Genomic DNA, 26,962 nt, shown 5'->3' on the forward strand with positions numbered 1-26,962 from the left:
TTTGCGCTTCACCAAGATCCAACTGCTGTGACTGGCTAGGCTCCTCAGGGGTAAAAAAGAGCTCCTGACTGCATGCATCTCTGGCCTCCTAACCATCCTCTGCCTCTGGGTCCCCCTTCCGCTCTTCGTCCAAGATTTCCTCCTCCTGGCTCGGTCCACTCTCGACTGGCAGGAGAGCCAATGAAGTATCCACGGGGGCCTTCGCAGTGGAGGTGTGGTCACCACCGAGTATCGCGTCCAACTCTGTAGATCCGGCAGCTCGTGGGTGCAGCACCAGAGCGGCGGTTTGCCTCCCGTGCCTTCTGGTAGGCATTCCGCAGCTCCTTCACTTTCACCCTACACTGCAATGTGTCCCGGTCATGGCCCCTTTCTATCATGTATCGTGAAATCTGTCCGTAGGTATCATAATTCCTATGGCTGGAGTGCAGCTGTGACTGCCCAGCCTCCTCTTCCCAAATGCCGATGAGGTCCAGCAGCTCGGCATTGCTCCGAGCAGGGGATTGCCTGGTGCGTGGAGCAGGCATGGCGACCTGGAATGATGTGCTGAGACCACTGCACACATCACTGTGCAAATAGGAAGAGGACTTTCAAATTTGCAAAGGAATGTACAGGGTGGGAATGATGGTTAGTTATCTGAGGGCAGGGCAGTAGAGTTCAAACCGATGACTAGAGAGGTGAGAACAGGCATCGTGGGCCACCTCCCGGAGACCAGTCACAGCGCTGTAATTGCCACGGTGTCTACAGTGGCACCACAACGGTGTCTACAGTGGCACCGCAGCGCTGTCGCCCTGGCGCAGAAAGCTGTATGCCTCTTGTCGGGGTGGGTTTTTTTGAGCGATACAACTGCGCAGTTTCTGTGCACTAAGTGGCTTAGCAGTGTGTACACCTTGGGAGTAGAAATCTGCTTTGCTGTACAGAAACTTGCAAGTGTAGATGGGGCCAAAGTGTTTTGATTCTGTTTCAGATGACCACCTCATGAACAAACTAGGGACATACAGCCTAGATGGAGCTACTATAATGTGGGTGCAAAACTGGTTGGAAAACATTCCCAGAGAGTAGTCATCAGTGGTTTGCAGTCAAGCTGGAAGAGTATATCGAGTAGCGTCCTGCAGAAATTGGTCCCGAGTCCGGCTTTGTTCAATATCTTCAGTGATTTAGATAAGGACATAGCGAATACACTTATAAAGTTTGTGGATGATACCAAGCTGGGAGGGATTGCAAGTGCTTTGGATTAAAATTCAAAATGATCTGGACAAACTGGAGAAATGGGTTGAAATAAATAGGATGAAATTCAGTAAGGACAAATGCAAAGTACTCCGCTTAGGAAGGAACAATCAGTTGCACACATACAAAATGGGAAATAACTGCCTAGGAAGGAGTATTGCAAAAAGGGATCTGGGGGTCATAGTGGATCATAGCTAAATATGAGTCAACAGTGTAACACTGTTGCAAAAAAAGAAAACATCATTCTGGGATGCATTATCACTGGGGTCTCAAAGTCCCGGCCCATGGGCCATCTGTGGCCCAAGAACCTCCCCATACTGCCGGATCTGTCTGCTGCAGGCACTGCCCCCACGCAGCTCCCATTGTCTGGGGGAGATGGGCAGAGATACCATAAGGAGTCACTGTGCAGAGTCAGCCATGGAGGCAGCATCATCAGTTGCCGGGCAGTCAGCCATGGAGGCAGCGTCACTTTTTTTTCCACAATGAATAAAAACAAGTCAAAATACCAAACACAACTATCTCTGATGCACACCTTGCTGCAATCCTGAAGGTTTCAACTGCTCAGTCACTGAGGCCAAACATCAACAAACTGACAGAACTGAAGTGTTGCCAGGTGTCTGGAAAACTCTAAAAACTCTCTGGCAGGCGAAGAATTGTATGGACAGTTTTATTATTTCTAAGAAATTCTAAATAAAAAATACAATATAAAAATTTTCTTTTCTGAACACCATCTTAAGTGACATTATTGGCCCGCTGGGAGGATTCGAGGACTGGCACTGGCCCTAAGGTAAATTGAGTTTGAGACCCCTGCATTAGCTGTAAGCAATTCTTCTGCTATACTCAGGCCTGAACTGGAGTATTGTATCCAGTGCTGGGCAAAACATTTCAGGAAAGATGTGGACAAATTGGAGAAAATGCAGAGAAGAGCAACAAAAATTATTAAAGGTCTAGAAAACATGACCTCTGAGGGAAGATTTTAAAAATTGGGTTTGTTCAGTTTGGAGAAGAGAAGACTGAGGGGGACATAACAGTTTTCAAGTACATAAAAGGTTGTTACAAGGAGGAGAGAGAAAAGTTGTTCTCGTTAACCTCTGAGGATAGGACAAGAAGCAATGGGCTTACATTGCAACAAGAGTAGTTTAGGTTGGACATTAGGAAAAACTATCTAACTGTCAGGATAGTTAAGCATCGGAATAAATTGCCTAAGGATGTTGTGGAATCTCTGTCATTGGAGGTTCTAAAACCAGATTAGACAAACACCTTTTGGGTGGTCTAGATAATACTTAGTCCTTCCTTGAGTGCAGGGGAACTGGACTAGAAGACTTCTCAAAGTCCCTTCCCGTTCTACGATTCTATAATAAACAATTTGTAGTTTTACTTCCCTGCATTGTCAACAAAATCAATATTTTGTACCATTTTCCTCCCATCTTGTAGTTTGTTACTAGTATAGATTAGACTTTCTGCAAGATCTTTTCTCATACAGAACCACATCTTGGATCTCATGGTTACTGCATGTTTCTGGATCTCATAATCATGATTTAGAGTGTATTTCACATCACTAGGTGAATACCTGGAGTTCCAATCATTAGCAGTTTTTCTTTATATCCATTGAGCATCATGTGGCATTACAAACGTTATTGTTATTCTTGTTCCCTTTTTAAAGCTTCTTTGGATGCTTTAATTCAAATACTTTAAAAAAAATTATGTACACAGTCAATTTCTTGCCATTCTAATTGTATGGTGGGGAGGGTAGTGGAGGAAGGTGAAGGGATCAAACATTAGTGAGGACCAAATAATTTGGCCACAAACCCAGCTCCTCCATCATCCTTCAGACATCAATAATAAATATATTTTGGGTAACTAAGGTTTGGATTCTCAAAAGACTGTAAAAAAATTTGATGTCCAACCCTCAATGGAAGTCACTGGGAGCTAGGCATCTGAAATGCTCTCTGAATATTTGAAACTCTCCATTACAAAGCCAGGTTGAACAGAATTTTTGCAGGTTTGTTTTAGATTTCAGCACATAAAATACACCAGCTCTAAGCACCTGAAACTGCCATAAACTAACTCAGAGGCGGCATTAGTTAGTGGGCAGACCAAATGACACTCAATTTCTCTCATTTTCTCCAGTACCAGAGTGGGACACTCTCAGTTTTTAATATAATATGCTTCTGAATCTACTATAATTGGCAATTTAGGGCCAATATTATTAAGGATAGTTACTGGACATACTGTTACTGTTGAGTAATTATCTTGAGTCAGGTTTCAGAGTGGTAGCCGTGTTAGTCTGCATCAGCAAAAACAAAGAGGAGTCCTTGTGGCACCTTCGAGACTAACAAATTTATTTGGGCATAAGCTTTCGTGGGCTAGCACCCACTTCATCGGATGCATGACATGAAAAATACAGGAGCAGGTATAAATACATGAAAGGATGGGGGTTGCTTTACCAAGTGTGAGGTCAGTCTAACGAGATAAATCAATTAACAGCAGGATACCAAGGGAGGAAAAATAACTTTTGAAGTGGTAAGAGAGTGGCCCATTACAGACAGTTGACAAGAAGGTGTGAGTAACAGTAGGGAGAAATTAGTATTGGGGAAATTGTTTAGGTTTTGTAATGACCCAACAACTCCCAGTGTCTATTTAGGCCTAATCTGATGGTATCCAGTTTGCAAATTAATTCCAGTTCTGCAGCTTTTTTGAAGTTTTTTTGTTGAAGAATTGCCACTTTTAGGTCTGTTACTGAGTGACCAGAGAGGTTGAAATGTTCTCCTACTGGTTTTTGAATGTTATGATTCCTGATATCAGATTTGTGCCATTTATTCTGTTGCGTAGAGACTGTCCAGTTTGGCAAATGTACATGATGGCATATATCACATTGGTAGATGTGCAGGTGAATGAGCCCTGGATGGTGTGGCTGATGTGGTTGGGTCCTATGATGGTGTCCCTTGAATAGATATGTGGACAGAGTTGGCACTCGGGTTTGTAGCAGGGTTTGGTTCCTGGATTGGTGCTTTTGTTGTGTGGGGTGTAGTTGCTGGTGAGTATTTGCTTCAGGTTGGGGGGCTGTCTGTAGGCAAGGACTGGCCTGTCTCCCAAGGTCTGTGAAAGTGAGGAATCGTCCTTCAGGATAGGTTGTAGATCCTTCATGATGCACTGGAGAGGTTTTAGTTGGGGGCTGTAGGTGATGGCTAGTGGCGTCCTGTTACTTTCTTTGTTGGGCCTGTCTTGTATTAGGTAACTTCTCGGTACCCTTCTGGCTCTGACAATCTGTTTCTTCACTACACCAGGTGGGTATTGCAGTTTTAAGAATGCTTGATAGAGATTCTGTGGTGTTTATGTGACCACCGCTTATTAGCACTGTAGTGTCTAGGAAGTGGATCTCTTGTGTGGACTGATCGAGGCTGAGATTGATGGTAGGGTGGAAATTGTTGAAATCTTGGTGGAATTCCTCAAGGGCCTCCTTCTCATGGGTCCAGATGATGAAGATGTCCTCAATGTAGCTCAAGTAGAGTAGGGGCGTTGGGGGACGAGAGCTGAGGAAGCGTTGTTCTAAGTCAGCCATAAAAAATGTTGGCATCCTGAGGGGCCATGCGGGTACCAATAGCAGTCCCACTGACTTGAAGGTATAAATTGTTCCCAAATCTGAAATAGTTGTGGGTGAGGACAAAGTCACAAAGTTCAGCCACCAGGTTTGCCATGATGGTATCGGGGATGCTATTCCTGATGGCTTGTAGGTGGAATGTTGGTGTAGAGGGCTTCTACATCCATAGTAGCTAAGATGGTGTTTTCTGGAGGATCACTAAAGGATTGTAGTTTCCTCAGGAAGTCAGTGGTGTCTCGAAGATAGCGGGGAGTGCTGGTAGCGTAGGGCCTGAGGAGAGAGTCTACATAGCCAGATAATCCTGCTGTCAGGGTGCCAATGCCTGAGATGATGGGGAGTCCAGGAGTCCCAGGTTTATGGATTTTTGGGTAGCAGGTAGAATACCCCTGGTTGGGGCTCTACAAAAAGAAGGATTCTGCGTGGACTCCTCTTGAAGGTCGAAACAACAGACTGGACTTCTACATAGAGTGCTTCCATTGACGTGCACAGGTGGAAATTGTGGAAAATCAACATCACTTGCCCCAAAACCTCAACCATGCAACACAGCGCCATCCACAGCCTCAGAAACAACTCTGGCATAATAAAAAAGGCTAACAAAGGACGTGCTGTAGTCAGCATGAATAGGTCGGAGTATGAACAAGAGGTTGCTAGACAACTCTCTGACACCACATTCTACAGGCCATTACCCTCTGACCCCATTGAGGATTACCAACAGAAACTACATCATCTGCTCAAGAAACTTCCTAAAGAAGCACAGGAACAAATCTACACTGATAAACCCCTAGAGTCCTGACCAGGGGTATTCTACCTGCTACCCAAAACCCATAAACCTGTGAATCCTGGATGCCCCATCATCTCAGGCATTGGCACCTTGACAGTTAGCTTTTCTGATAGTCAGGTCTCTGGAGTTCCTTTGGAAGAATCTTTCCTCTTCCTCCTCGTCCTCCTCCTTCTTCGTTCCCAGTCTCCACAGGGGATTACCTTCCTCAGGCTTCACTTCTGACTCTCAGCTGTGATACCGCTGTTTGGGCTAATGTTGCTTATTTAGTCTCCTTGGGTGTCAGGCAGCAACCACTTTAGGAAATACAGCACATGTCCGGGGCCTCTTTAATGTCCTTTCCCATCACTGGTGTCTCTCATTTTCCCCAGTCCCAGAACTGGACTCCATCCTTGCCCCAAGAAGAATTTGGCTGGCTATATAGTACCACTGGCCTCCAACCTGTGGATGTGCCAGGGCTCTGGATTTGGTACCTATAACATAAAATATGATATGACTTGGGAATTTTTATGACACATGTTTGATAAGTCAGTTGAGGAATAGTCAGGAATGAATTATCATGCCTGCTTTCTTGCAGATATAAATGCTGTACATGACCTAAACAATAATATTTTTTAGATATATAGTGCCAGCTGTCTTCAGTATTTTTTTTTGTGTGACACTTCTCATGTTTTGTAAGAATTTTCCATTCATGCAGCTGCTGTTTCTATGCAGTTGTCTTGTTGCTATGTGTGTGCACATGTGTGCTTATACGATTAGTTAACTAGACATGATCGTGTTGGTGACTGAAATATCTCTGTGGTAAAAGGCATAATTTCAGAAGTAGGTGTGATGATCTAAATTAAATTAACTCTAAACAGGTGAAGATCAGCAAGGTTCACTTCACCTGATTTAATCAAGTCCATCAGTTTGAGACAACAATGAGGTCTGTAGTGGGAGTGAGGTGGGCAACAACAGAGAAATGCTTATGCTAAAAGAGGCCAGATATGAGAATGATGTAACGTAGCCGGAAACTTCAAGTTTAATAGTTTAACCCTGCTGCCATACACATCTAGTATTATCCACATTCGTCTTGCCCTTACCAGATATGTCAAAATGATATGCAGCTGACGTAAACAAATTCTACAGTATGTTGTTGAAATCAGTATTTAGACAAGTAAAATATTTAGTTAAATGTGAACTGGCACTAGTGGAAGTAATTAATGTGTCTGTTTATAAATGTCTGATTTTTTTCACCCCCTTGTGTATAGGTTTAATTGTTTGAAAACAAATTTGTTGTCTTTCAACACTACTTGGATCCTGTTTGATACAAATTCAGGTGGTGGGTCTTAGTAAACATCAAATTATTTATATTGCTCTGGTTTTATGAAGATGCTTTAGTTTTTTTCTATGGGAAAAATGAAGCAGTGAGTTATGTTAATTAGTGCCTTCTCCCACTCCCAAATTAATGGACTCCTCCCCCCAGCTTCAATGGGAGCTCAGTCTGATCTTAAGTGAATACAGTATGCATTGAAGAAATCCTAATTTATCTGTTGAAAAGATAATGCTAATTGCTTTATTGCTGAGGGTCATTCCATGACTCATTACTGGGAAAAGGATTTGAGAGAGGGAAACCCCATGTTTGAATCTTGGGATTAATTTTTAAGATTGATTTAAGCATTCCTGAGGCATATTCATCAACACAATATTGGAATATATTTAACACATAATTGTAGGGCTTTCTGTTGTCTCTTCCTTTCAATATCCAAGAGATTATTTTTAAAATGTTGGTTGCCTAATATTAACAATATTTTTAAAATACAAATGTGTATATGAATATAGCTTAAAACCCCTATAAACCTGTGTATCCCTCTTGCAAATACAATAGAATTCAATAAATATACAAGTCAATTTCCTACATTACTCCTGGGGGAATTCTGTGTTTAAAATAAAAAATTCTGTGCACAATATTTTAAAATTCTGCAAAATTCTGCATATTTTGTTTGTCAAAATAACACAATATAATCACGCTAGTTTGAATTATTTTGGTAATTTATTTCAAGATACCTGTCAGCATGTAACAATACAGACAACAAAAGATTCAAAAAATGTTTTTTGACAAATAGATTCCTTACTAGGCATATTAATACAGACCTTGGAGTAATAATTCATTTAAACTACAATACAGAAACTTGTTTCCTGCAACCCTCAGAAGCAGTGCAAAGGCTTGGGGGAGTTAGCGGTAACGGAGGAGCTGAGGGAGAGGGAAGGAGCCTGGGAGTGAACCTGGAGGATTGTTGGGTGTGGGTGGGAGTAGTATGGAACAGTTTTTTGCAGGGGGAGGGATTGTTAGAGAGTTGGGGAGCCTCCCGCATGCAGGCCCTGGCTGACCCCCTAGTCTCTCCCATTCAGTCAGGCACATCTGTCCCTATGTTTCCCTGCAGCCCCCTTCCTCCTGTCCCCATGTGGCCTGGCAGCCCCACTCTCATTCAGCCTTGGCTCAGTGTTATCACCCCACTAGTTCCTGTGCCCATGCCCCACTCTGTTCCTCCCACTAACCCTTCTGAAACCCAGTTTGTGTAGCCCCCCCAGCAACCCTATATGCCTCAATCTGTCCGTCTCCCCCATATTTTGTGCCTCCTCACCTAGCCCTGCTGTGCGGAAGGCCGCCTCTAACCCCCAGCTGCCCTCTCTTCTGGTGCCACAGCAGCCCCTGGTGGACAAAACGTATAATTGCAGCATCTCTCCAGCAGAATGTATGTTCTGCGGGGGACATGAATTGTGTTGAATGTATGTTCTGCAGGGAACAGTGCTACAGAATTCCCCGCAGAGTACCATATATAAATACTCTCACAGAACCCCCCTCCCCCAAAAAATACAAATGGTGTTGAAATTACTCATTATCTTCCACATAGAAAAGATACTGTACAGGAAAAGTCTAATACAGAGTTGCAGAATTACCTGTCTAGGTGAAGGTGTTACCTTCTTTTGAGTTTCATGACTTCTATAACTATTTTCATCACTGGTTTTCTCTTATTTTATGTTGTTACTGTTTATGTATATACTAATGGGCCAGATTCTGATCACTGTTACACCTGTGTGCATCCAGCACAACTCCTTGAGTTACCCTTTGATTACATTGAGTGTAGTTTTGTTGGTATAGTTTAGGAGAATGTTTTTTTTTTAAGGAGCTGTTTTATACCAAATTAAAAGTACCAGTTTCATTGTTTCCCATTAGCATCACTCTGATCCCTGCTGGTGATCTTTTTCTGAAAGTGTTTTTTTCCTCTTCCTTACAGTAATTGCTTAGAAATGATTGTCACCTAAGAAGTCGGCTATGGCAAACAGGAAACGTCAAAGCACTACAACCGGCATGCTGGATCACAGGGTGATACCTTGCCCTACTTCATCTCACCACAGGGAGCCTGAAAGTGAGGAAAATGACCTGCCTAGTGAAGATTACATAGCAAAGGAGGCAGAGCTAACAGCTGTCAGAGAAGGTAGCCCTACCCCTGTGGAACACGAGTGCAATGATAATAGTGGAGATGGCGATTCCAGCTCCGATTATGTGAATAATACCTCTGAAGAGGAGGACTATGATGAAGGCCTGCCAGAGGAAGAGGAAGGGATCACATACTATATTAGGTATTGTCCAGAGGATGACAGTTATCTGGAAGGAATGGACTGCAATGGGGAAGAGTATGTGCCTCATGAAGAACACCAAGTTGAAACTGATGAATGTCAAGAAGCTGTGGAAGAAGAATGGACAGAAGCTAACATTCAGCACCATGATGAAAGTGAAGTGACTGAAGGGCAAGACTACCAAGATAACTGTGTTCAGATTTTGGAGGATGAAGTATCTTCTCTGGAGATTCAAGACCAAGAAGAAAACATACAATACTGTCAAAATGAAGAAAGCTATCAGGACTATTATCCACCAGAAGCTAATGGAAACAGTCATGGGATGTCGCCCTACTGTTCAAGGAAAGAAGATGCTGAGTTGGAAGAGCAGGAAGAAGACATTGACCAGATTGTAGCTGAGATTAAAATGAGCATGAGTATGAGCAGCATTAACAGCACAACAGAAATGAGCCCTGAGCATGGCGGGACTGAAAATGTGCAAAATGACTATAAAGAGACTTGTCCAAAAGGTGATGCTGGTCATGAAGGGAGGCCAAAATCATTGAATATTCCACCTGCTTCAAAGCATGTTGGAGATATGCCTAGAGGTTTTAAAACAAAGTCAAGAACTCCAGAAGACAGACAGAAATGGCCGCAAGAACAGGTATGAGGCTCTATTTTTTAATAAGAAAACTATTTATCATGTAGATCAGAGGTTCTCAAACTGTGGTCCGCGAGATCCATTCAGGTGGTCCATGGATAGTTCCCTCTAAGGTTTGCACCTGAACGGCTGCACGTGAGAGAATGAAGGGCCACCCGCCTAATTAGTGGAGCCGCACAAGCATGGCTCCACTAATTAGGTTCCTGGATCCTGGAGAAGATGCACATGTAAGGTGAGATGGTGGCTTTGGGGGGAATAGGGGGTAGATGGGAGGGGCCAGTGGGGTGAGAAGAGGGGGTGGGGAGAATTTGGAATGTGCAGGGCTGCGGCGGCCATAGCAAGAGGCGACTTTCCCCAGCTCCAGGGGAGAGACGGCGCTCCTTTCCAGCCTCAGCTCTGTGGCTGCTGTGGCGGGGGAGATACCCCCCTCTCCTTCCTAGCCCCAGCTCAAGGGCTGCCGCGGCAGGGGAGAGAGGGCGCATCCATCGCATTAGAAAGGTAAGACTACTGATATTAAAATACGAGTTGTGTGCTTTTATTTGTAGAACAAAAAAGCTTTAATTATTAAGGGGTTTTTTTATATAGCACTTTTATCCAAAGCGCTTTACAGTTGTTAGCTAACGGTACAAACAACATTTGGAAAGATCATTAAGTGGTTCGCCAAGACCCTCAGCAATTTTCAAGTGGTCTACGAAAAAAAAAGTTTGAGAACCACTGCGATAGTAACTTCTTGGAGACATTATGCAAATGGCACGTCACTAAATTGTGTCTCTCAAAAATAGATGAAAGCAAAGTTAAAGCAATATTTGTTCTGCGTTACAGTCTTAACTCTACATCTACAGTATTCAATAAATTGAATTTTTTAGAAAATTGGTCTAGATAAAATCCATGTAGGTAAATTAGCAGTATTATTAGAAAACTGGGTTTTTTGTACAGTGACATCTTTGGAAAGATTAGCATGTCTTCTTTAAATAAGTTACCAAACACATCAAGCAAAATAGTCTGGCAGTGATGTAGATATATCAAGCTTTTTCATTATGATTTTTTCATATGTCAATGGCATGCCAGCAATGAGGTCAGAACTGAGGGCAGAACAGTGAAGTGGTTAATGACATTAGTTTTGGTGAAGGGCAGGTTAGTATGCTAATGACTGATTTTCAGTCTTTTGCTTTCTTGTCCCTGGAGCCTGAATGTGGGTAAAGGGAGGGTGAATTGTAGGTCATGTCATAATCAATCACAGGAGCTGGTACTATAGTCTCGTTCTTGGCTAACAGGCCTCCATGCACCAGGGTCACCATAACAATTTTTGTTTTGTGGAGGGGGACTAAAAATAATGTAAAAATTGGCCTTTAATGAACAAATGTACTGAAGCCTTCTGACTGAATTGCCCTGCCTTATGTTTAATGTTAGCCAAAAGCAAGTTACAGTTCTGTCTGGATGGGAAGACCTCATGCTGGAGCAGACAGTCTTCACATTAGCTCACTACACTAAAAAACAAACGCACAAATGTTTACTTTCTACTAACATTTGAGGATAACGGATACTGAAAACTATTAGGGTGGCCTTGCAAGCTTGTCCATTTGCCAGAGTTATTACCATATTTCAAAACTGTAAGATGTTGGAAATAAGAAAGTATCATTCCTATTTTTGGATTTACAAGTTGATTTTATTTTCAGAAAATTGTGACATAGGAATAAACCAGGTCTGTTGAATCAATGAATGAAGCCAGCTTAGTATACAGTATTCCTTTTACAATGAGCAATTCTGATGTGCCAATGAGATTTTCTTTTAAAAAAGGTGTAAGGATAGTATATTCAAGAGGAAAAGTGCAATTGTTTCATTTTACAGTGAGAGAAATCCTTTCAAAAAACAAAATCCCACAAGTAGACGGGCATTAAGGACTAATTCTAGTGCAGTAATGCGGTCCCTTTTCTGTTCCTGTGTGGAGCATTGGACAGAAGAAGTGAGACTCAGGCTCAATACTTCAGAAGAACTATGGTATTTAAAACAAAACAAAAAGAGATGTTGTTTGTTTTTCTTTAAGGGACTTAAAGGGACTTCTGATTCTTTTTAAAAAATAATTTGTATTATTTACTTAGAAGCTTACATTCTTTAATATTGTGTTTCTGCTTCTCTCTCTGTAGGAGCCAGAATCTATAATTATAAAACCCTGAATATAAATATATAGCTAAGTATTTGTTTATGGTGAACAGAGAGCATGTATTTTGATGACCGCCTAATATATATGCTTGAATAAGTTTTTTTTAAATAACGATTTTAATTAAAAATTCTTTATTAAACTTCAAAAGTATAAATGTTCTGTTTCCCCTCACTGAAGTGATCAGTATGGAAAATCATAATATTGAATTAAGTATTCTATGGTTAATTAATTAACTAAAAATAAATTAACATAAATGATTCCACTAAACACTGTGAAATTGTGCAACCATATTCATGTTCAGTGACACCTCTTGCATAAACTCTGCTAACCAATATCACTAAGAGTTGCACAATCTGGTCATTAATGAGGGGGAGAATAATTACTGGACAAGATTTAAAATGTCTGATTAGATTATTTTGCAATCAAATGACAGAAAATTCATTTCACGTGGCCCAGTTCTTTCTTAGGCGATTCTTCCATTGCTGCCATTGAGAATATTGCCTGAGTAAGGACTGCATGATTGGGCCGAATAGTCTTTCAAAGCATGTTGTCAAGAACTGCTCATGAATAAGAAAACTACTGAATTCCTGGTTTGAATATGAGATTGTGAGCCCCATTGTACACATATTAATCATGTCAGATTACTAACAAGTAGGAGTTTTGGAATGCCAGAAAATTGATATTATAATTGCCTCTGCTGTGAAAATACACAAAGAGGGGCTGCCTGTCTGGGCTTTAACTTAGTGCTATTTCTATTCAAGATTGGGATCGATGCACTGAAACCTTCCCGTGTAGTAATGGAGATTGCATTGTGGTTATTGATACCATGTCTCATGTAGCAGTAATACGTTGTGCACTGCTTTTCCAAATCACTTCTCAGACAAAACTATTGTCAAGAGAATGTACAGGGCATTAGCACTCACAGTATTTAATTGATGCTGTACCTTTCTGTTCAAATATTAGGCTATGTCTACACTACTCAGCTTTTAGTGACAGGGCTGTTGCCACAGCCATGCCCTTAAAAGTTGCGCAGTGTAGCTGCTGTTCATTGGCTCTCCTGCTGACAAAAATCTTCCACCCCCAACGAGCAGCGTTTGCGTTGTCGGCAGGAGAGCGCTCCTGCCCACAATGCTCTGTTCACACTGGCACTTGTCGCGGTAAAATGTTTGTCTTTTAGGGGGGTCGGGGGAGGGTTAACTCCTCTGAAAGACAAAAGTTTTGTCATTCAGTTGCCAGTGTAGACATAGCCTTAGCCAGGAGAAAGCAGATTAGGATTTCTGGCCAGATATACAGTGATAAAGGGGTCCACTTCAGCTAAGAATGAAGTGATAAATACCTGGGGAGTGACAGAGTCAAGGGATACTCTTTATTTGCAGCAGAAGAGGTAGTCATAGAGGCAAAGACATTTCTATTGAGGACAAAGCTGACGGGGTTTCACTGAGAACAGAGGGTATCAAGACCATAGAGCAGAAATGTGTGGTGTAGCATTAATTATGCTAATACAAACCCTCACAGAAAGGAAAGCTGGGAGCAACACTTTCCAGGGACAAAAGGCAGGGTTAAAAATCAAATCAATGTATATTTGACTAAACAAAACTTGGTGTTCAGAATTTGAACATGTTTACCACTATAAACGTTTGGCCTGATCTTGCACCAATTGCACATGTTGATCACCTTCAATTCCAATTAAAGTCAAGGAGAAATAGGATCAGGCTTCCTGCAGGGGTGTGTGTGAGTATAAACGTTTTGAAGTGCTGCATTGGTATTGTCAGTTCTCAAGAGCCATTTTAGGACCCTGTCCTGCAAAGGGACCTGTGTGGGTGGGCCCTGAACACCGACAATGAGCCTCGGTGACTTAATTGGGGAATCAGACAGACATAAGGACTTGGCCATGCAGATTATTTTGCAGGCTCAGTTCTCTAAATATTTAATATAAATAAATATTTTAAATAATTGATGTTTAGTTTTATTTTTAAAATGGACCTGTGCCTTACTTGCTTATGAAAATGTCATGGCTATTATCATAATGACAGTGTATAATTCAAGGCATGCTGTCACATAGTAACAGCTCCAAGTTGTCTTGCCATAAAAACTGTTTTAAATCATCAGGTGATATGTATTGCATGCTAAACATGTATTTATTTATTTCTATTTTATTTATTTGTTTGATTTTTTTTTTGTATTATATCTTGCGTACTAAAAGTTTTTCAGTAATTAGGAAAAAGTTACCTTATGTTGCACAGTCCAAAAGTGTAACTACTGTGTTATAGAGGTCTAATAAGTGGATATGGAGTACCTTTCAGCCCCCTCATAATAGGTTCCAATTTTGTCAGGATCAGTTTACCTGTATATCTTCTGGGTGCTTTTAAATGATACCTCAAACCAAGGTTGTATGTACACTTTGACGATCCCTTTTGATAATGACCAAACTGGAAATGACTAGTTAGTTCATATATGTCACATAAATATTCTGCTATCTGTACAGTTTGTATATTCAGTGAATGGTAATCCTGACATGAAATTTCATATTACGCTTTCCAGTAACAACTTTAACACTGACCACAGCACATACTTACACATTCTTCAAAATGTACAGTACTAATTACACATATACTCTGCATAGTCCAAGATAAACATTAACAAGTCATATACATGTTTTGAGAGTTGGAAATGGAAATGGCAAAAGTGATGAGAAAATAATTTTATTTTCAAGTTTTGAGTGGCTAAGTTTGTCCTCCGATAGATGCTTACAACTTCCACTGGCTTCAGTGGGATTTATGTATGCATGTCTGAGGGCACTAAACAATCAACATCAAAAACAAACAAACCATAACAAAGTAGATGACACTGTTTCTTGTAATGGTGTAACTCAATGGGCTAACTACTGCTCGTAGAGATGCATGACACCCATTCAGGTCAGTAGGAGGTGTGAACAAGTCTGAGGTCAAAATATGGGCCTATCTCTGTTACATGCATTATGTACATCTGCCAAAAAAGCAGAAATTGGCTTGCATCAGGGAAACCTTCTCCTATGGGGAATCTTGACTGCATTTAAAACTTACTGGTTTTCATATGTATAGAGTCACTGTGTAGCAACTCCACTCCCCCCATATTATCAGTAGGAAGATACTTATTTTGTATAATTTCAGAAACGCACGAAGACTATGGAAGTTTTTAACACTGAATATTTTAGTAATTCTATGACAGTTCTCTTAAACATGCCAACAACCGCCAGATCGTGAATGTTTTGCCACTTTCGACGTCTCTGAGATCATTAATTTAGCTGCCACATATAAAAGTTGCCACAGATCTAGATTTTCTTTCTTTTTGGTTTGTAATTTAATGTTCTATTTTATAAGAATCAACTTTACACACACATAAGTTGGAGGTGGTCAGAAACTCTGGTAACAACAGTGCACTCGGCTCCATTAGACACTTTTTGTGGGTGAATAATTATGACTTAAGTCAAGTATCTCTCATAAAGGAAAGCACTGGGGGAACTGAATGGCTTGTGGGACTGGTAATGTTAATATGCAGTTTGTCTGGAAAATTAAACTATTACATGACTTTTTGGAAAAAATACTTTGAATTATCTGACTGTAGCCTAGAGTTTGGAAGCCTCTTCAAATGAAATCAAACTGTAACCTGAAGCTGCAAAATCTGCAAACTCCAAAAGTTGCTAATATGGCTTAGCTATAAAATCTTTGCTGCTTGCTCTTGGAGCATTAATAAACAGCCCATTCAAACTGAAGCTTAGCCTCAGTCTTGTTTAATACTGCACTTACTGTAGGACCTGCCCTCTTCTTCTTGCAAGGCATTCCTTGAGTGGCTGACATCAGCTAGGCCCAGCCTGTTCCCTTCTGACCAGCAACTCAGTCTCTGCTCATAGTTAAGAGCTCTCTTAGGGCTTGTCTACACTGGCAATTTGCAGTGCTGCAACTTTCTCGCTCAGGAGGTGTGAAAAAACACCTCCTGAGCACAGCAAGTTGCAGCGCTGTAAAGTGCCAATGTAGACAGTGCACCAGCACTGGGAGCTGCGTTCCCAGCACTGGTAGCTACGCCCCTCGTGGAGGTGGGTTTTTTTAAGAGCGCTGGGCGAGCTCTCTCCCAGCGCTGTGCTGCGACCACACAAGGCATGTTAAAGCGTTGCCAGTGTAGACTAGCTCTTAGTTTCTGATATCACCGTCTGCCTGTGCTTAGTATACAGAGCACATCTGTGTAGAATGAGGGAGTTATGTTTATAATTTTTTATAAATACCATATGTACATCAGTTTAACTGTTTGATGTTGTTCTGCCTTCATGCATAAGGCTAGATCAAAGGATACTGTAAGGGGAGGAACTTGTCAAGAACCAAAACAATGGCAAAGATAAGGGACTGTAATAGAGAATGTGAAGGTACCTTGGGGAAACAATAGGAGAGGGACTATTAATTGGGGAATGTCACCAGACTGGTGTTCCCTACGGTGGCAAAGTTCACTCTTCCTAAGCTAAAACTGGGATCAAAGATACTAAAACCCAGGGATACTAAAACCCAGGGTGGATTTGATTTAAATCGAATTGACTTAAATCATGATTTAAATCGAATTGACTTAAATCATGATTTAAATCACTGGTCAGGAAGACTTGATTTAATCATGGATTTCTACATAGAAGTGCATTCTTTTTGGTTGTTATAACCTCAATACATATTCTTCACAACTCAGAGATAGATGTAGGTTTCATTTTTAGAAGGTACACACTATACATTTTTAAAATGATTTATTTTGAAAACTTTTCAGATTAGTTTTACAGCTATATCAGAAAATGAATGATTGTTTGGTTATTTCATTTACCAAAGGTAATTGAAGCAGATATTTATGAAGTCATTGGGAGGTGAGCTATCTCAAATTCAACAGGTTAATCATTAATATTTGGAGGATTTCTTGCCATGCTGTATTAGGATCACCAGACAGACATTTAAATTGTTTTATTTAACTAAAACAACAACTTTATGTATTCTGTAATTTTTTCTTCAACAGCAAACATATTATATTTTAACAAAACAAGCATACGCATTTTTGAATTTGGTTAAACATTCAAGTTTTTTAAAATCATGTTTGTTAAAATTGTTTTAAACTAAAATAGTTAAATGAAATATATATATTTTTAAAAACAAAAATTAAATCCACTCTGTCAGCCAGGTCAACATGAGAAACTTAAAATATTGGCTTCTGCAGTTAACTCAGTCGTCTTCACCTTCATTTTTTTTTTTGTTCATAATCTGAAAAAGAAAACCAAGCTATCCTGCTTTTTCAGGTCCCAAACAATTTCTCAATTTGGAATGAATTAGTCCAAAGGAAGAAAATATTCTTCCTACACTGGCAGAAGAAGTTACTGCTGTTAAAAGTGAGATTATCACTTCAGCAGTCTCTGAATCCAAGTGTTTAAGTGACTTCCACCAATTCACTGGAGTGACTTTCTTTAAAACATCATCAGCAAACATATATTTCTTGAATGTGATATAAAATTATTCTACTTAACTGCCAGGGGGCAAATTTATCACGTACACATGGGAGAAAGAAGGACAAAATGCAGGGTCAGCTATAGGTAGTCAAGAAGTTCCTTCAAGAGGAAATGTAGCCAAACTCCAAACCTGGAGACAATGGACCTTTCTGTGCCTGCGTCCTGTAGATAGCTAACCGCTTAGTTTGCAAAATAGCAAGGAGGAGGTGGCAAACAGATGAACAATAAGGGGTCATAAGAGGGGCAGATACATGTAGCTTGCTAATTATGTATGGTAATGATAGCAAATTTTGGCCAATCATAGAGCGATAGATTATCATAAGCAACTGCATATAATGCTTTGGTGTAAGTGTTTTCTTTGTTCTTGCTGACTTATGAGCTCGAACCCAATTGTAATTGAAATAAACAGATCGCCCCTCCCGGGGCTCCTTGCTTGGCTAGCTGTGTCCGTCTCTCCTTATTCCTCAGATGGAACGGACAGAAATTTCTATGACAGTTTTGGCGACCACGAAGGGACTTCTCCAGCTCGGAACCGCTCCGGGGCCCCTCCCTTGAGAAGGACCAGCGCGCGCCGAGGTGAGTTTACCTTGGGTTGTATTGTCTTGGGAGTTGGCCCCCGGCGGGGACGATAAGGAGGACTCTGAGAGACGGACCACAAGCAACGTCAGCAGATTGAGGAACGTGATCGTTCCCCTTTATTCGACATTGGTGAGGCCTCATCTGGAATACTGTGTCCAGTTTTGGTCCCCACACTACAAGAAGGATGTGGAAAAATTAGAAAGAGTCCAGTGGAGGGCAACAAAAATGATTAGGGGTCTGGAGCACATGACTTATGAGGAGAGGCTGAGGGAACTGGGATTGTTTAGTCTCCAGAAGAGAGGAATGAGGGGGGATTTGATAGCAGCCTTCAACTACCTGAAGGGGGGTTCCAAAGAGGATGGAGCTCGGCTGTTCTCAGTGGTGGGAGATGACAGAACAAGGAGCAATGGTCTCAAGTTGCAGTGGGGGAGGTCCAGGTTGGATATCAGGAAAAACTATTTCACTAGGAGGGTGGTGAAACACTGGAATGCGTTACCTAGGGAGGTGGTGGAGTCTCCTTCCTTAGAGGTTTTTAAGGCCCGGCTTGACAAAGCCCTGGCTGGGATGATTTAGCTGGGAATTGGTCCTGCTTTGAGCAGGGGGTTGGACTAGATGACCTCTTGAGGTCCCTTCCAACTCTGATATTCTATGATTCTATGAAACGAGACAGATCGCGTTGGAAGAGGCCTCATCAGGAGACGGGTAAATTGTCTCTGTTTTATTTTATGTGTAATCGGGGGTCTTAGACCCGACGGTTTCCTTGGGACAGCCTTGGTGAAATTACTGGGACATCCGTCTGGCAGTTAAACACTTTTAGAGTGCCAGCCCAGTATAAAAACAAGTTTCGGATGACAGGAGATTACCCAGGCAGGAACAGAGGCTGACTGGATAGGCTGGGTGGTCTCCCTGGGACATAAAGGAAACCGTCACTGACTCCAGGCTTTGTTCTCGGTAACACTGCGGATGGTGGAGAACTGAAGCAGGGAATTTAGGAGTCAGTTAGTCCTGACATGGGAAATTGTCAGGGGAAATTCGATGCCGGCACACTTCTGGGATGTGTTCTCAGGAATTGGTGAAGACTTTGCCTCAAAACCTCGAGAACCATCCTGGAAGATTTAAGACCAGAACAAATGAATAATTTTTATTTGTTTTATAGCACTGCTCCAATTTGCAAAGATAAAGAGTGCACTCTCATGTTACAACAAACTAGACCTCCTCCTTACCAGCAGTGTAGAGTAGAGGAAGATGATTATAGGCCTGTTCCCCCACCAGCTGCGTCCCCTCAACTCCTTCCCATTCAGGTAAATCGGGTGGTCCCAGGGACCACTTCTGCACCGGTGTAAGATCTGCCTCTAACCCTATCCTGACCCCGAGCCACATTGTATCCTGATCTGCCGGTGGCCTATAATACCTGAAGCCACGTTCGCAGGCGAAGTCTGCCCAACTCCTCGACCAGCTCATGGAGTTAGTCTCCCGAGTGTGTTCCTGGAGACGTCAATTTCAAGTTAATTAAACAAGAAGGACAGGACCCTCCGGTATTCCAATTGCCCTTAAAACAATACCCTGTTCATACCGGAGAGGGTCAGGTTGTTAACCGCTATGTCCACACTCCTTTCTCTATCGGTAACCTATTGAATTGAAAGATTACCACCCCAAGGATCAGGGACAACCCAGAATCTGTACAGAGGACACTGAAAGAAAGGAAACAAGTGCTCAGTTGAGCTCAGGAGTCTATAAGTGATTTACCCCCACCGCCACCAGGACGGAATGCCCTGACCGCAGGAAATGTAACTGGGGGTGATCCTAACTGAGATTACAACAATGCTGGAGAACAATATAAGTTAATCTCTTTAAAGACTGTAATTTTAAACGGAAATAAAGAAGGCTGGGCAGAGAACTACTAATTGGAGTAAAGTAACTTCTGTCCATCAAGGCCCAGATGAACACCCCTCAGACTATTATGAAAGACTGATAAAAGCTGCTAGGTTGTTTGGGGGTCTAGATCCTAAAGCAGAGGCAAATATGCCAGTGATAAGAGGATTGTTTAGAGACCAGGCTGCAGAAGATATCAGGTGGAGATTAAATGATGTGGAAGGATTTGCAGGGATGCCTCTCTCTCTGATAGTGGCTATTGCCACCAGAGTGTTTAATGAGTGAGAAGCCCGATGAAAGGCTGAGAGGGTGAAGGAAGAAAAAGGGAAATATAAGAATGTTGGTGGCTGTATTGAAGGGAGCAGAGCCTGATGTCAGCAGAGGCCGAGGAAGAGGACAAGGGTTCTTTGGTAGAGTGGGACCCAGTAAAGAGGGGTCCAGAGGACTTTTAATTTGTTATTACTGTCATCAAGAAGGGCACATGAAGAGAGATTGTAAACTGAGAGCCCAGGGACAACTTAAACCTTCTCAAGGTGTTAATAAGGGCCAAGGTCCAGTTTGGACACCGCCTAATCAACCCTTCCGGGTGTAATGCAGAATGGGGGATTTTATGACTGATGGGATAAAGGGGGTTCCACGTTGTTATGTTGCCCAGTGTTTTCCTTATCCCGCAATGATACCCTAGTTCCTTTGATGATTGGAGGAAAACAGTATGATTGCTTATTAGACACAGGAGCCACCCTTTCTGATTTGGATCTTCCTAAGAGTGGCAAAATTGAACATGTTATGGGAATGGAAGGAAATCCTTTTCGTTGTCAGATTTCCAAACCTTTAAGCATACACATAGAGCCCCTGTCTGAGGAACACACTTTCCTACTTACCCAAGGGCCAACCAGTTTACTGGGACACGATTTGCTGTGCAAACTCCGGGCTATTATTCACTGCTCTGACCAAGGCAATCTTTTGAGCCTGCCAAATGACTCTGTCATTCCCTTGATGGCTCTAATGAATCCCGAAACTCCTTTAAATTTAGCAATGCTTCCCAAGGATTTGGAAAATGCTGTCCCACCTTGGGTATGGGGAACAAAAAACACTGACGTGGGATTACTGAAGTCAGCTGAGCCAGTTTGGATACGTGTTAGGACAGACATAGACCCCCCCTTGGATTCCCCAATACCCTCTCCCACAAGAGGCAATAGAGGGACTGACTCCTATAATTGAGTCATTTTTAGGGGGTCATCCCAGATATCATGGAGGCATCTCCCTCAGGGGTATGTGGAATCCCCCACTATATTTTCAGCTGTGTTGCATAAAGATTTACAAGATGTAATTCTCCCAGGACAGTCTATGTTGCTTTTGTATGTGGATGATCTTTTATTATGCTCAGAAACACAAGAGACTAATGAGCAGGACTCGATAGAGTTTTTATGTGCCTTAGCAATGAAAGGACACAAGGTGTCACCCTCAAAGATTCAATATTGCTCACAGGAGGTGAAATATTTAGGGCACATACTAAAACCAGGAAAAAGAAACCTTGCTCAGGAAAGAATAAGTGCCATTTTAAATGTACCCCAGCCCAAGACAAAGAGACAGTTAAGGGGGTTCCTCAGCATGGCAGGATTCTGTAAGTCCTGGATTCCTGGGTATAGGGAAATGTCAAAACCACTAGTGCAGATGACCACTAAGGATGAACCTGACCCAGTGAAATGGACTAAAGATGCTACCAAATCCTTTGAGAGCATTAAGACAGCCCTTGCATCGGCACCTGCCTTGGGATTCCTGGATTATAGGAAACCTTTTACCTTATTTGTTCATGAAAGGGCGGGAGTGGCCTCTGGTGTTCTTATGCAAGCTTTAGGATCACAGCAACGCCTGTGGCCTATTTTTTCAGCACTACTGAATCCTGTTGCAAGAGAAGCAGTAGAATGTCTTAAAGCCCTAGCTGCTGCAGCTTTGTTAGTTGAGAAAGCTCAAGAATTGGTACAGGGACATCACCTAGTGGTAAAAATTCCACATGTTGTTACTCTCCTTCTAAATTAACGAAATACCCAACCTTTCACTAATGAAGGATTGACTAGAGGATCAGTGGATGGTGTAGACCTTGCCTGGACTGAAACTTAAAATTCACGCAAAAGGGAACCCCTAGATAAGGTCCCCAGAATGGGAGCGACACTTGTTGGCCGACCCGGCAAGGCCAACCCGAAGTAGATGACTACAGGACAGCCAAGGCCCTAAATGACTGATATCAGTTTTTGATGGATATAGAAGATTGGACTGTATTATTTGGATTATCGTTTATTGCTCTTTTTCCTTTTATTTGTTGGTATTTTAACCTATTGTGAAAATGTTTCCTCTGTTGATTTTGTTGTTTTTCCCTTCCCTTTCTTATGGCCATAATAATTTCATTAAATTTAGCCATGTGGTTAGGAATAGAATCCTAGAATGAAGGAATGACTCATGCTGGGTGTGCACCTTGGTGCCTCCCGATGCAGAATGAGAACTTTCTTTCCTTCCTATCCCTTTGATGGCTGCAGATATTACTCATTCATAGGTGTATGTTACTCCCCATCAGGCTACGACTCAGACTTGGCAACAAGAAGGTATAAGCCCTAACTCCGGGTATTTGTTAACCTTCAAGGCGCAGGGTGAGTAGTGTCTCCTGGGAAATGGGCTAGGCCTGTTTTTAGGGAATCGTACTTGCAAATACTATGTGGGCCCAAATGGTGATGGAGAGTGGGTCATTCCCCTTGTTTATTGTTTTGACACCACTGACCACATTAACCACAAGGGTGTCTGCGCCATAGTGTCTGCTATGAAAGCTGCACTATGGTATGGGAAAACTCCAATGGACAATGTCTGTATGCAAGCAGAAATGTAGAGACGGAGACATCTCGAAGCACGGGCCTATTGGGTTTATGGGACGTTATACATCCCTGTTACAAAAACCTTATTCCTCAGCTGGAACAGACAGAAATTTCTATGACAAATGGTTCTTATTCCCAAACTGGGTCTGTTTTACGGCCTGCTGCCATTATAGGTTTTCCCTTCTAGTGAGAGAATGGTATGGTAGATCTCAAATCAATGAAGGCTACACTCAGAGAGACCTCAAGACTTCTGGAATATGCTGCTCAAACAGTTTCACTTTTGTTTCCCCTGCCTGTCCCTCCCTTCTCACATTTATTTCCAGATTTTTTTTCCTTGTCTAGATCTATTCTGTCCCCAACAATCTTCTATCCATTGAACTTTTTGAAACTTTGCACTTTTAGAGAGAGGTAAGGGATTGACTCTGTGTACACAAATTTGCAGAGGGACAGTGGGGTTGAAGTCTGTTATTTCTCACCTCTATATATTATTTATTTATTTAAAACATTTTTGCTGTTAACAATCATGTTATCTCTGGAGACACAAATCCACAGTTTGAGAACTGCAAAGCTAAACATCTCTGATTGTATTTTCTAGACTGTGCACTGAATCCATTTGGTAGATAGAAAGATTAACCTAAATAATCTATACAGAAAGCTCCTGGAGCCCTATAAGATTGGGTCCATAATCCATGAACTATTGCAACTCATTTACAAAACTTTTCTTAAACATTACATGAATATATAAGTCTTATACTATAGAATTAGAATTTATAATCCCTATTCTACGATGAGACAGTATAGCTCAAAGATGTATCTTTACCTTTAGACAGGTTTTTTTCCTCAAAAAGCATTTTATCAAAAAAATCTGATTTAAATAAAAAAATCTGATTTTTTTTTTAATATTGATTTTTATCCACCCTGCTAAACCTTAAAGATGCTAGTCTAGGCAGGAAAGGGAGGGGAATGACAGAGTAGTTAACCCACTGGCTGAAAGAGTCACAGGGAGCATGCTGCATCAGGACTGTCTGCTTCTCCCTGCCAGAGATGGGGGTTAGCTGGGCTAAGAGAGAACTTACAAATGTTTGCAAAGAAAGATTAGGTTGTAGGTTAGGAGAAGTGTACAAAAAAGGCATCTTACCTTTGTAACATTGGGTGAATGAATAATGTTTTATTTGGAAGAAGCTGTTTTTGTGTCACTTTAATCAGCCAATGTCACAGATTCTTGGAGGAAAAGAGTGCCAAACACAGCTGTTGTGTTAACACGATTGGGAAATGGGACCTGTTGCCCCTAGAGATACAGTCCCAGAATGGTTGAACTGAATCGTTCACCTCTGTGAGAAAGGTGCAGGGAGCTAGGTCTATCACTTGAGAGTGCACTTGAGTGGGACCAAAAATGATCTCAAGCACAGTGCGCCTGTAATTTAACCATGGGTTTGGGGGCTAAAGGGGAGATGCTGACTTTGACAGGGCAATTTGCAATTAACAAAAAAGAGCAATAAAAATATTACTAAAGATAAAGCAAGAGGAAAAGTGGTTTATAACTTTTTGGGTTGGGGAGCAGGGGAGAAGAAAAGGACAGGTAAGGAAAATGAGTTACAAACAGCTCCCTAAAAAGCAATTAGTGGACATGTGCGGAAAAACAGGAATTTACCCTAAACAGTTTTTACAAGTCTGAGGGAGTTGAGCTGTTGTATTCAGATGACCAGAGAAGGAATGATATCCCAGCAGCAGGGAAGGCCTTAAGGGAAGCCACCGGAATGTCGCACAGATGCCAGGGGTCAAGGGAGACAGTGATCAGTATAAAGCAGCAGGACCATAGAAGTCCAAAAAGGGTGAGTTCCCAGTGGCAGGTGTGGAGGAGGACAACCAACGTGTGTAGGAGTCAGAGCAGCTCCTGGACCCCATTCAGACCTGATTCCCTGGGTCAGGAACTGGCACGGCTAAAACTGTAGCTGGAAAGGGAGAAACTTCAGTTTGAAAGAAAGAAGCTTGCTGACTGGGACAGACAACACAGGCATGATCTGGAGATTGGACCTCTTGTACCTCAATTTCTCAGTGACCCACTAAACAGGAACAGAACATGGAATGACAATTCCACAGGGGACATAGATGGTAAATTGTTGCCCTGTTTTAAGGAGAAAGGGGCTATAGCAATGCTGATCTCACTTCCTTTGAGAAGGCTTGTGATTTGAGCCAGCTCTGCTCCTTAAATTGGACCTGATTCTTGAGGCCCATAGGAAAGATTTTTTTGGGGAGGAGGGTGCCAAAGCACAAAGGTGTAACCTATATTGAGGCAGCAAACCAGATGAAGGACTGATTACCTCTGCAAATAGGGCCTTATGCATTCCAGTCACTGCCACAGATGCAATGTATGACCTTGTCAGGTTAGAACAGATGGAGAGACATGAGGGTGCTCATCAGGGATGGGAAGTGAGCAAACTCAAGCCATGGGGAGTTAGAGCTCCAAGCTGACTCTCAAAGAAAGGTCTCAAGCAACTGAGGTGTTATACCTGTCAGGGGATGGGGCACAAGTGGATAAGCTGTCAAGTGACCATGAATCAAGGAGCTGGCACTTAACCATGGCAGATTAACTTTCTGGCAGCCCAGCTAGAGGGAGGCTACGACACTATCCCGTCGGCACATCAGGCTAACTGTGAGTGCAGATACAGAGGGGATGTACAGTACATGTGTCTTGTACCCTGGAGAGCACCATGCAGCCAGATCCCCAGTAGAATTGGGAGTTGAGAGTCAATGGGGAGATATTATTGAGCTGACAGGACACTAGCACATTTGACAGTTTATTCAAACTCCATTCAGACCCAATAAGTGCTGACAAACTGGTGTGGGTGAAGGGTGGGATTCCCTGTGGTGAACCCCACTGGCATGTTGATGGCCTGAGTTCTGATGCACACCAAAGAAGGTTCTGGGATCCTGACAGTGGGGTTTTTGGAGGATATTCCTTTTGATGTGGTGTTGGCAAATAATGTAATGGGGTTGAGCCAAACAGGCTCAGAAGCAACCCCACTCAATCCAGATCCCATGACCAAGGGGGATCACTGCCTCTCTTACTAGGGAAGAGGCAGTGCTGAGCATGGTTGTGGCCACAACTCTATCTGGAAGTGGGGAAATTGAGGCACAGCTGAAAAGTTCTGTAAGCCAAAACATCTCTGGGAGAAGGGGCATTGAGTCTGGTAAAGAATACTGGCAAACTATGGTACTTGCTCAAAGGTGGGAAAAGCTCCAGATAAGTGTAAAGCAACTGTCTGTAGGGATGTAGAGAAAGCAGTGGCTGAGAGGGTAGGGGAGCTCTCAGACCACTGTCAATATGTACATGACTCTGAGAGGCTAAGGGAGGAAATGCTGCTTGCGTACCCACAGCAGGTGGGAAGAAGGGAGCTTGGCTTTGAGGAAGATGGGGAGATTCTGTTCTCCCAAGGTATAGGATCTCTCATCTATCAGAGGCACTATGGGGCTAAGGTCCACTCCAAAGCCCAGAGATCCAACCTAAGAGTTGTGGGATCACTTGGTTCCACCAAGAGTAAGGTACAGGAAGTCAGGCCTGTCACCTTAGGGGTGCACTTGGGAGGGGCTGAAAGGGGTAAGTTACAGATCTTTGACTTCTCATCCCCACTGTTGTGCCTGGAAAGCTGAGGGCCTGAAGGAACGTAACAGTTGGAGTGCCAGATGGAGCTGTATGTTGTGTAATTCTCTCTGCCTCACCTCTTTTCATTAATTTGCAGTTTACAAATAACAAATGTACTCTCTCTCCCGATATCTAGAAATGAAAATATAACTGCTCGAATAACAAATAAAAGGCAAAACTTCTTCTAGTGTACTATATCCCCATCCCTCACCCCATGTTCTTTTGTAAAAACAATGCTATTCCCAGGCTTCCATTGACAAAACCAACCCTCAGTGGGATGAAATTCCTTCTCATTTCCATCTCAGCAAATCTTCTTACAGCTTTGTGCTCATACCAGGAGTATGCTGCTGTGCTGCACATACTATGGAAGTCTTTATTAGTCTGGCTAAAATATTTGCTGTTGCTTATTCACTTTGCTTGGCTTTAGTAAATTCCACACTGCTTTGCTATAGCAGACAATATGGCTGGTGGTGTCA

The 26,962-nt window shown here is 42.2% G+C and overlaps 1 protein-coding gene across 8 annotated transcripts in view; it reads left to right on the forward strand.

Moving 5' to 3' along the window:
- The window catches only part of APBA2 (amyloid beta precursor protein binding family A member 2), a 322,283-nt gene that overhangs the window by 144,280 nt on the left and 151,041 nt on the right, over positions 1-26,962 (forward strand). For 7 of the 8 annotated variants that reach the window (XM_034784918.1, XM_034784917.1, XM_034784914.1 and 4 more), the window contains one exon: positions 8,882-9,867. In XM_034784918.1, coding sequence (XP_034640809.1) covers positions 8,920-9,867 — 948 coding nt within the window. In that variant the 5' untranslated portion in view covers positions 8,882-8,919. Of the gene's footprint in view, positions 1-8,881; positions 9,868-26,962 lie in introns of those variants that run through there. The other variant, XM_034784921.1, reaches the window with a different exon arrangement.

This window comes from Trachemys scripta, chromosome 10, assembly GCF_013100865.1.
Source record: "Trachemys scripta elegans isolate TJP31775 chromosome 10, CAS_Tse_1.0, whole genome shotgun sequence".
Taxonomy (NCBI): Eukaryota; Metazoa; Chordata; order Testudines; family Emydidae; genus Trachemys; species Trachemys scripta.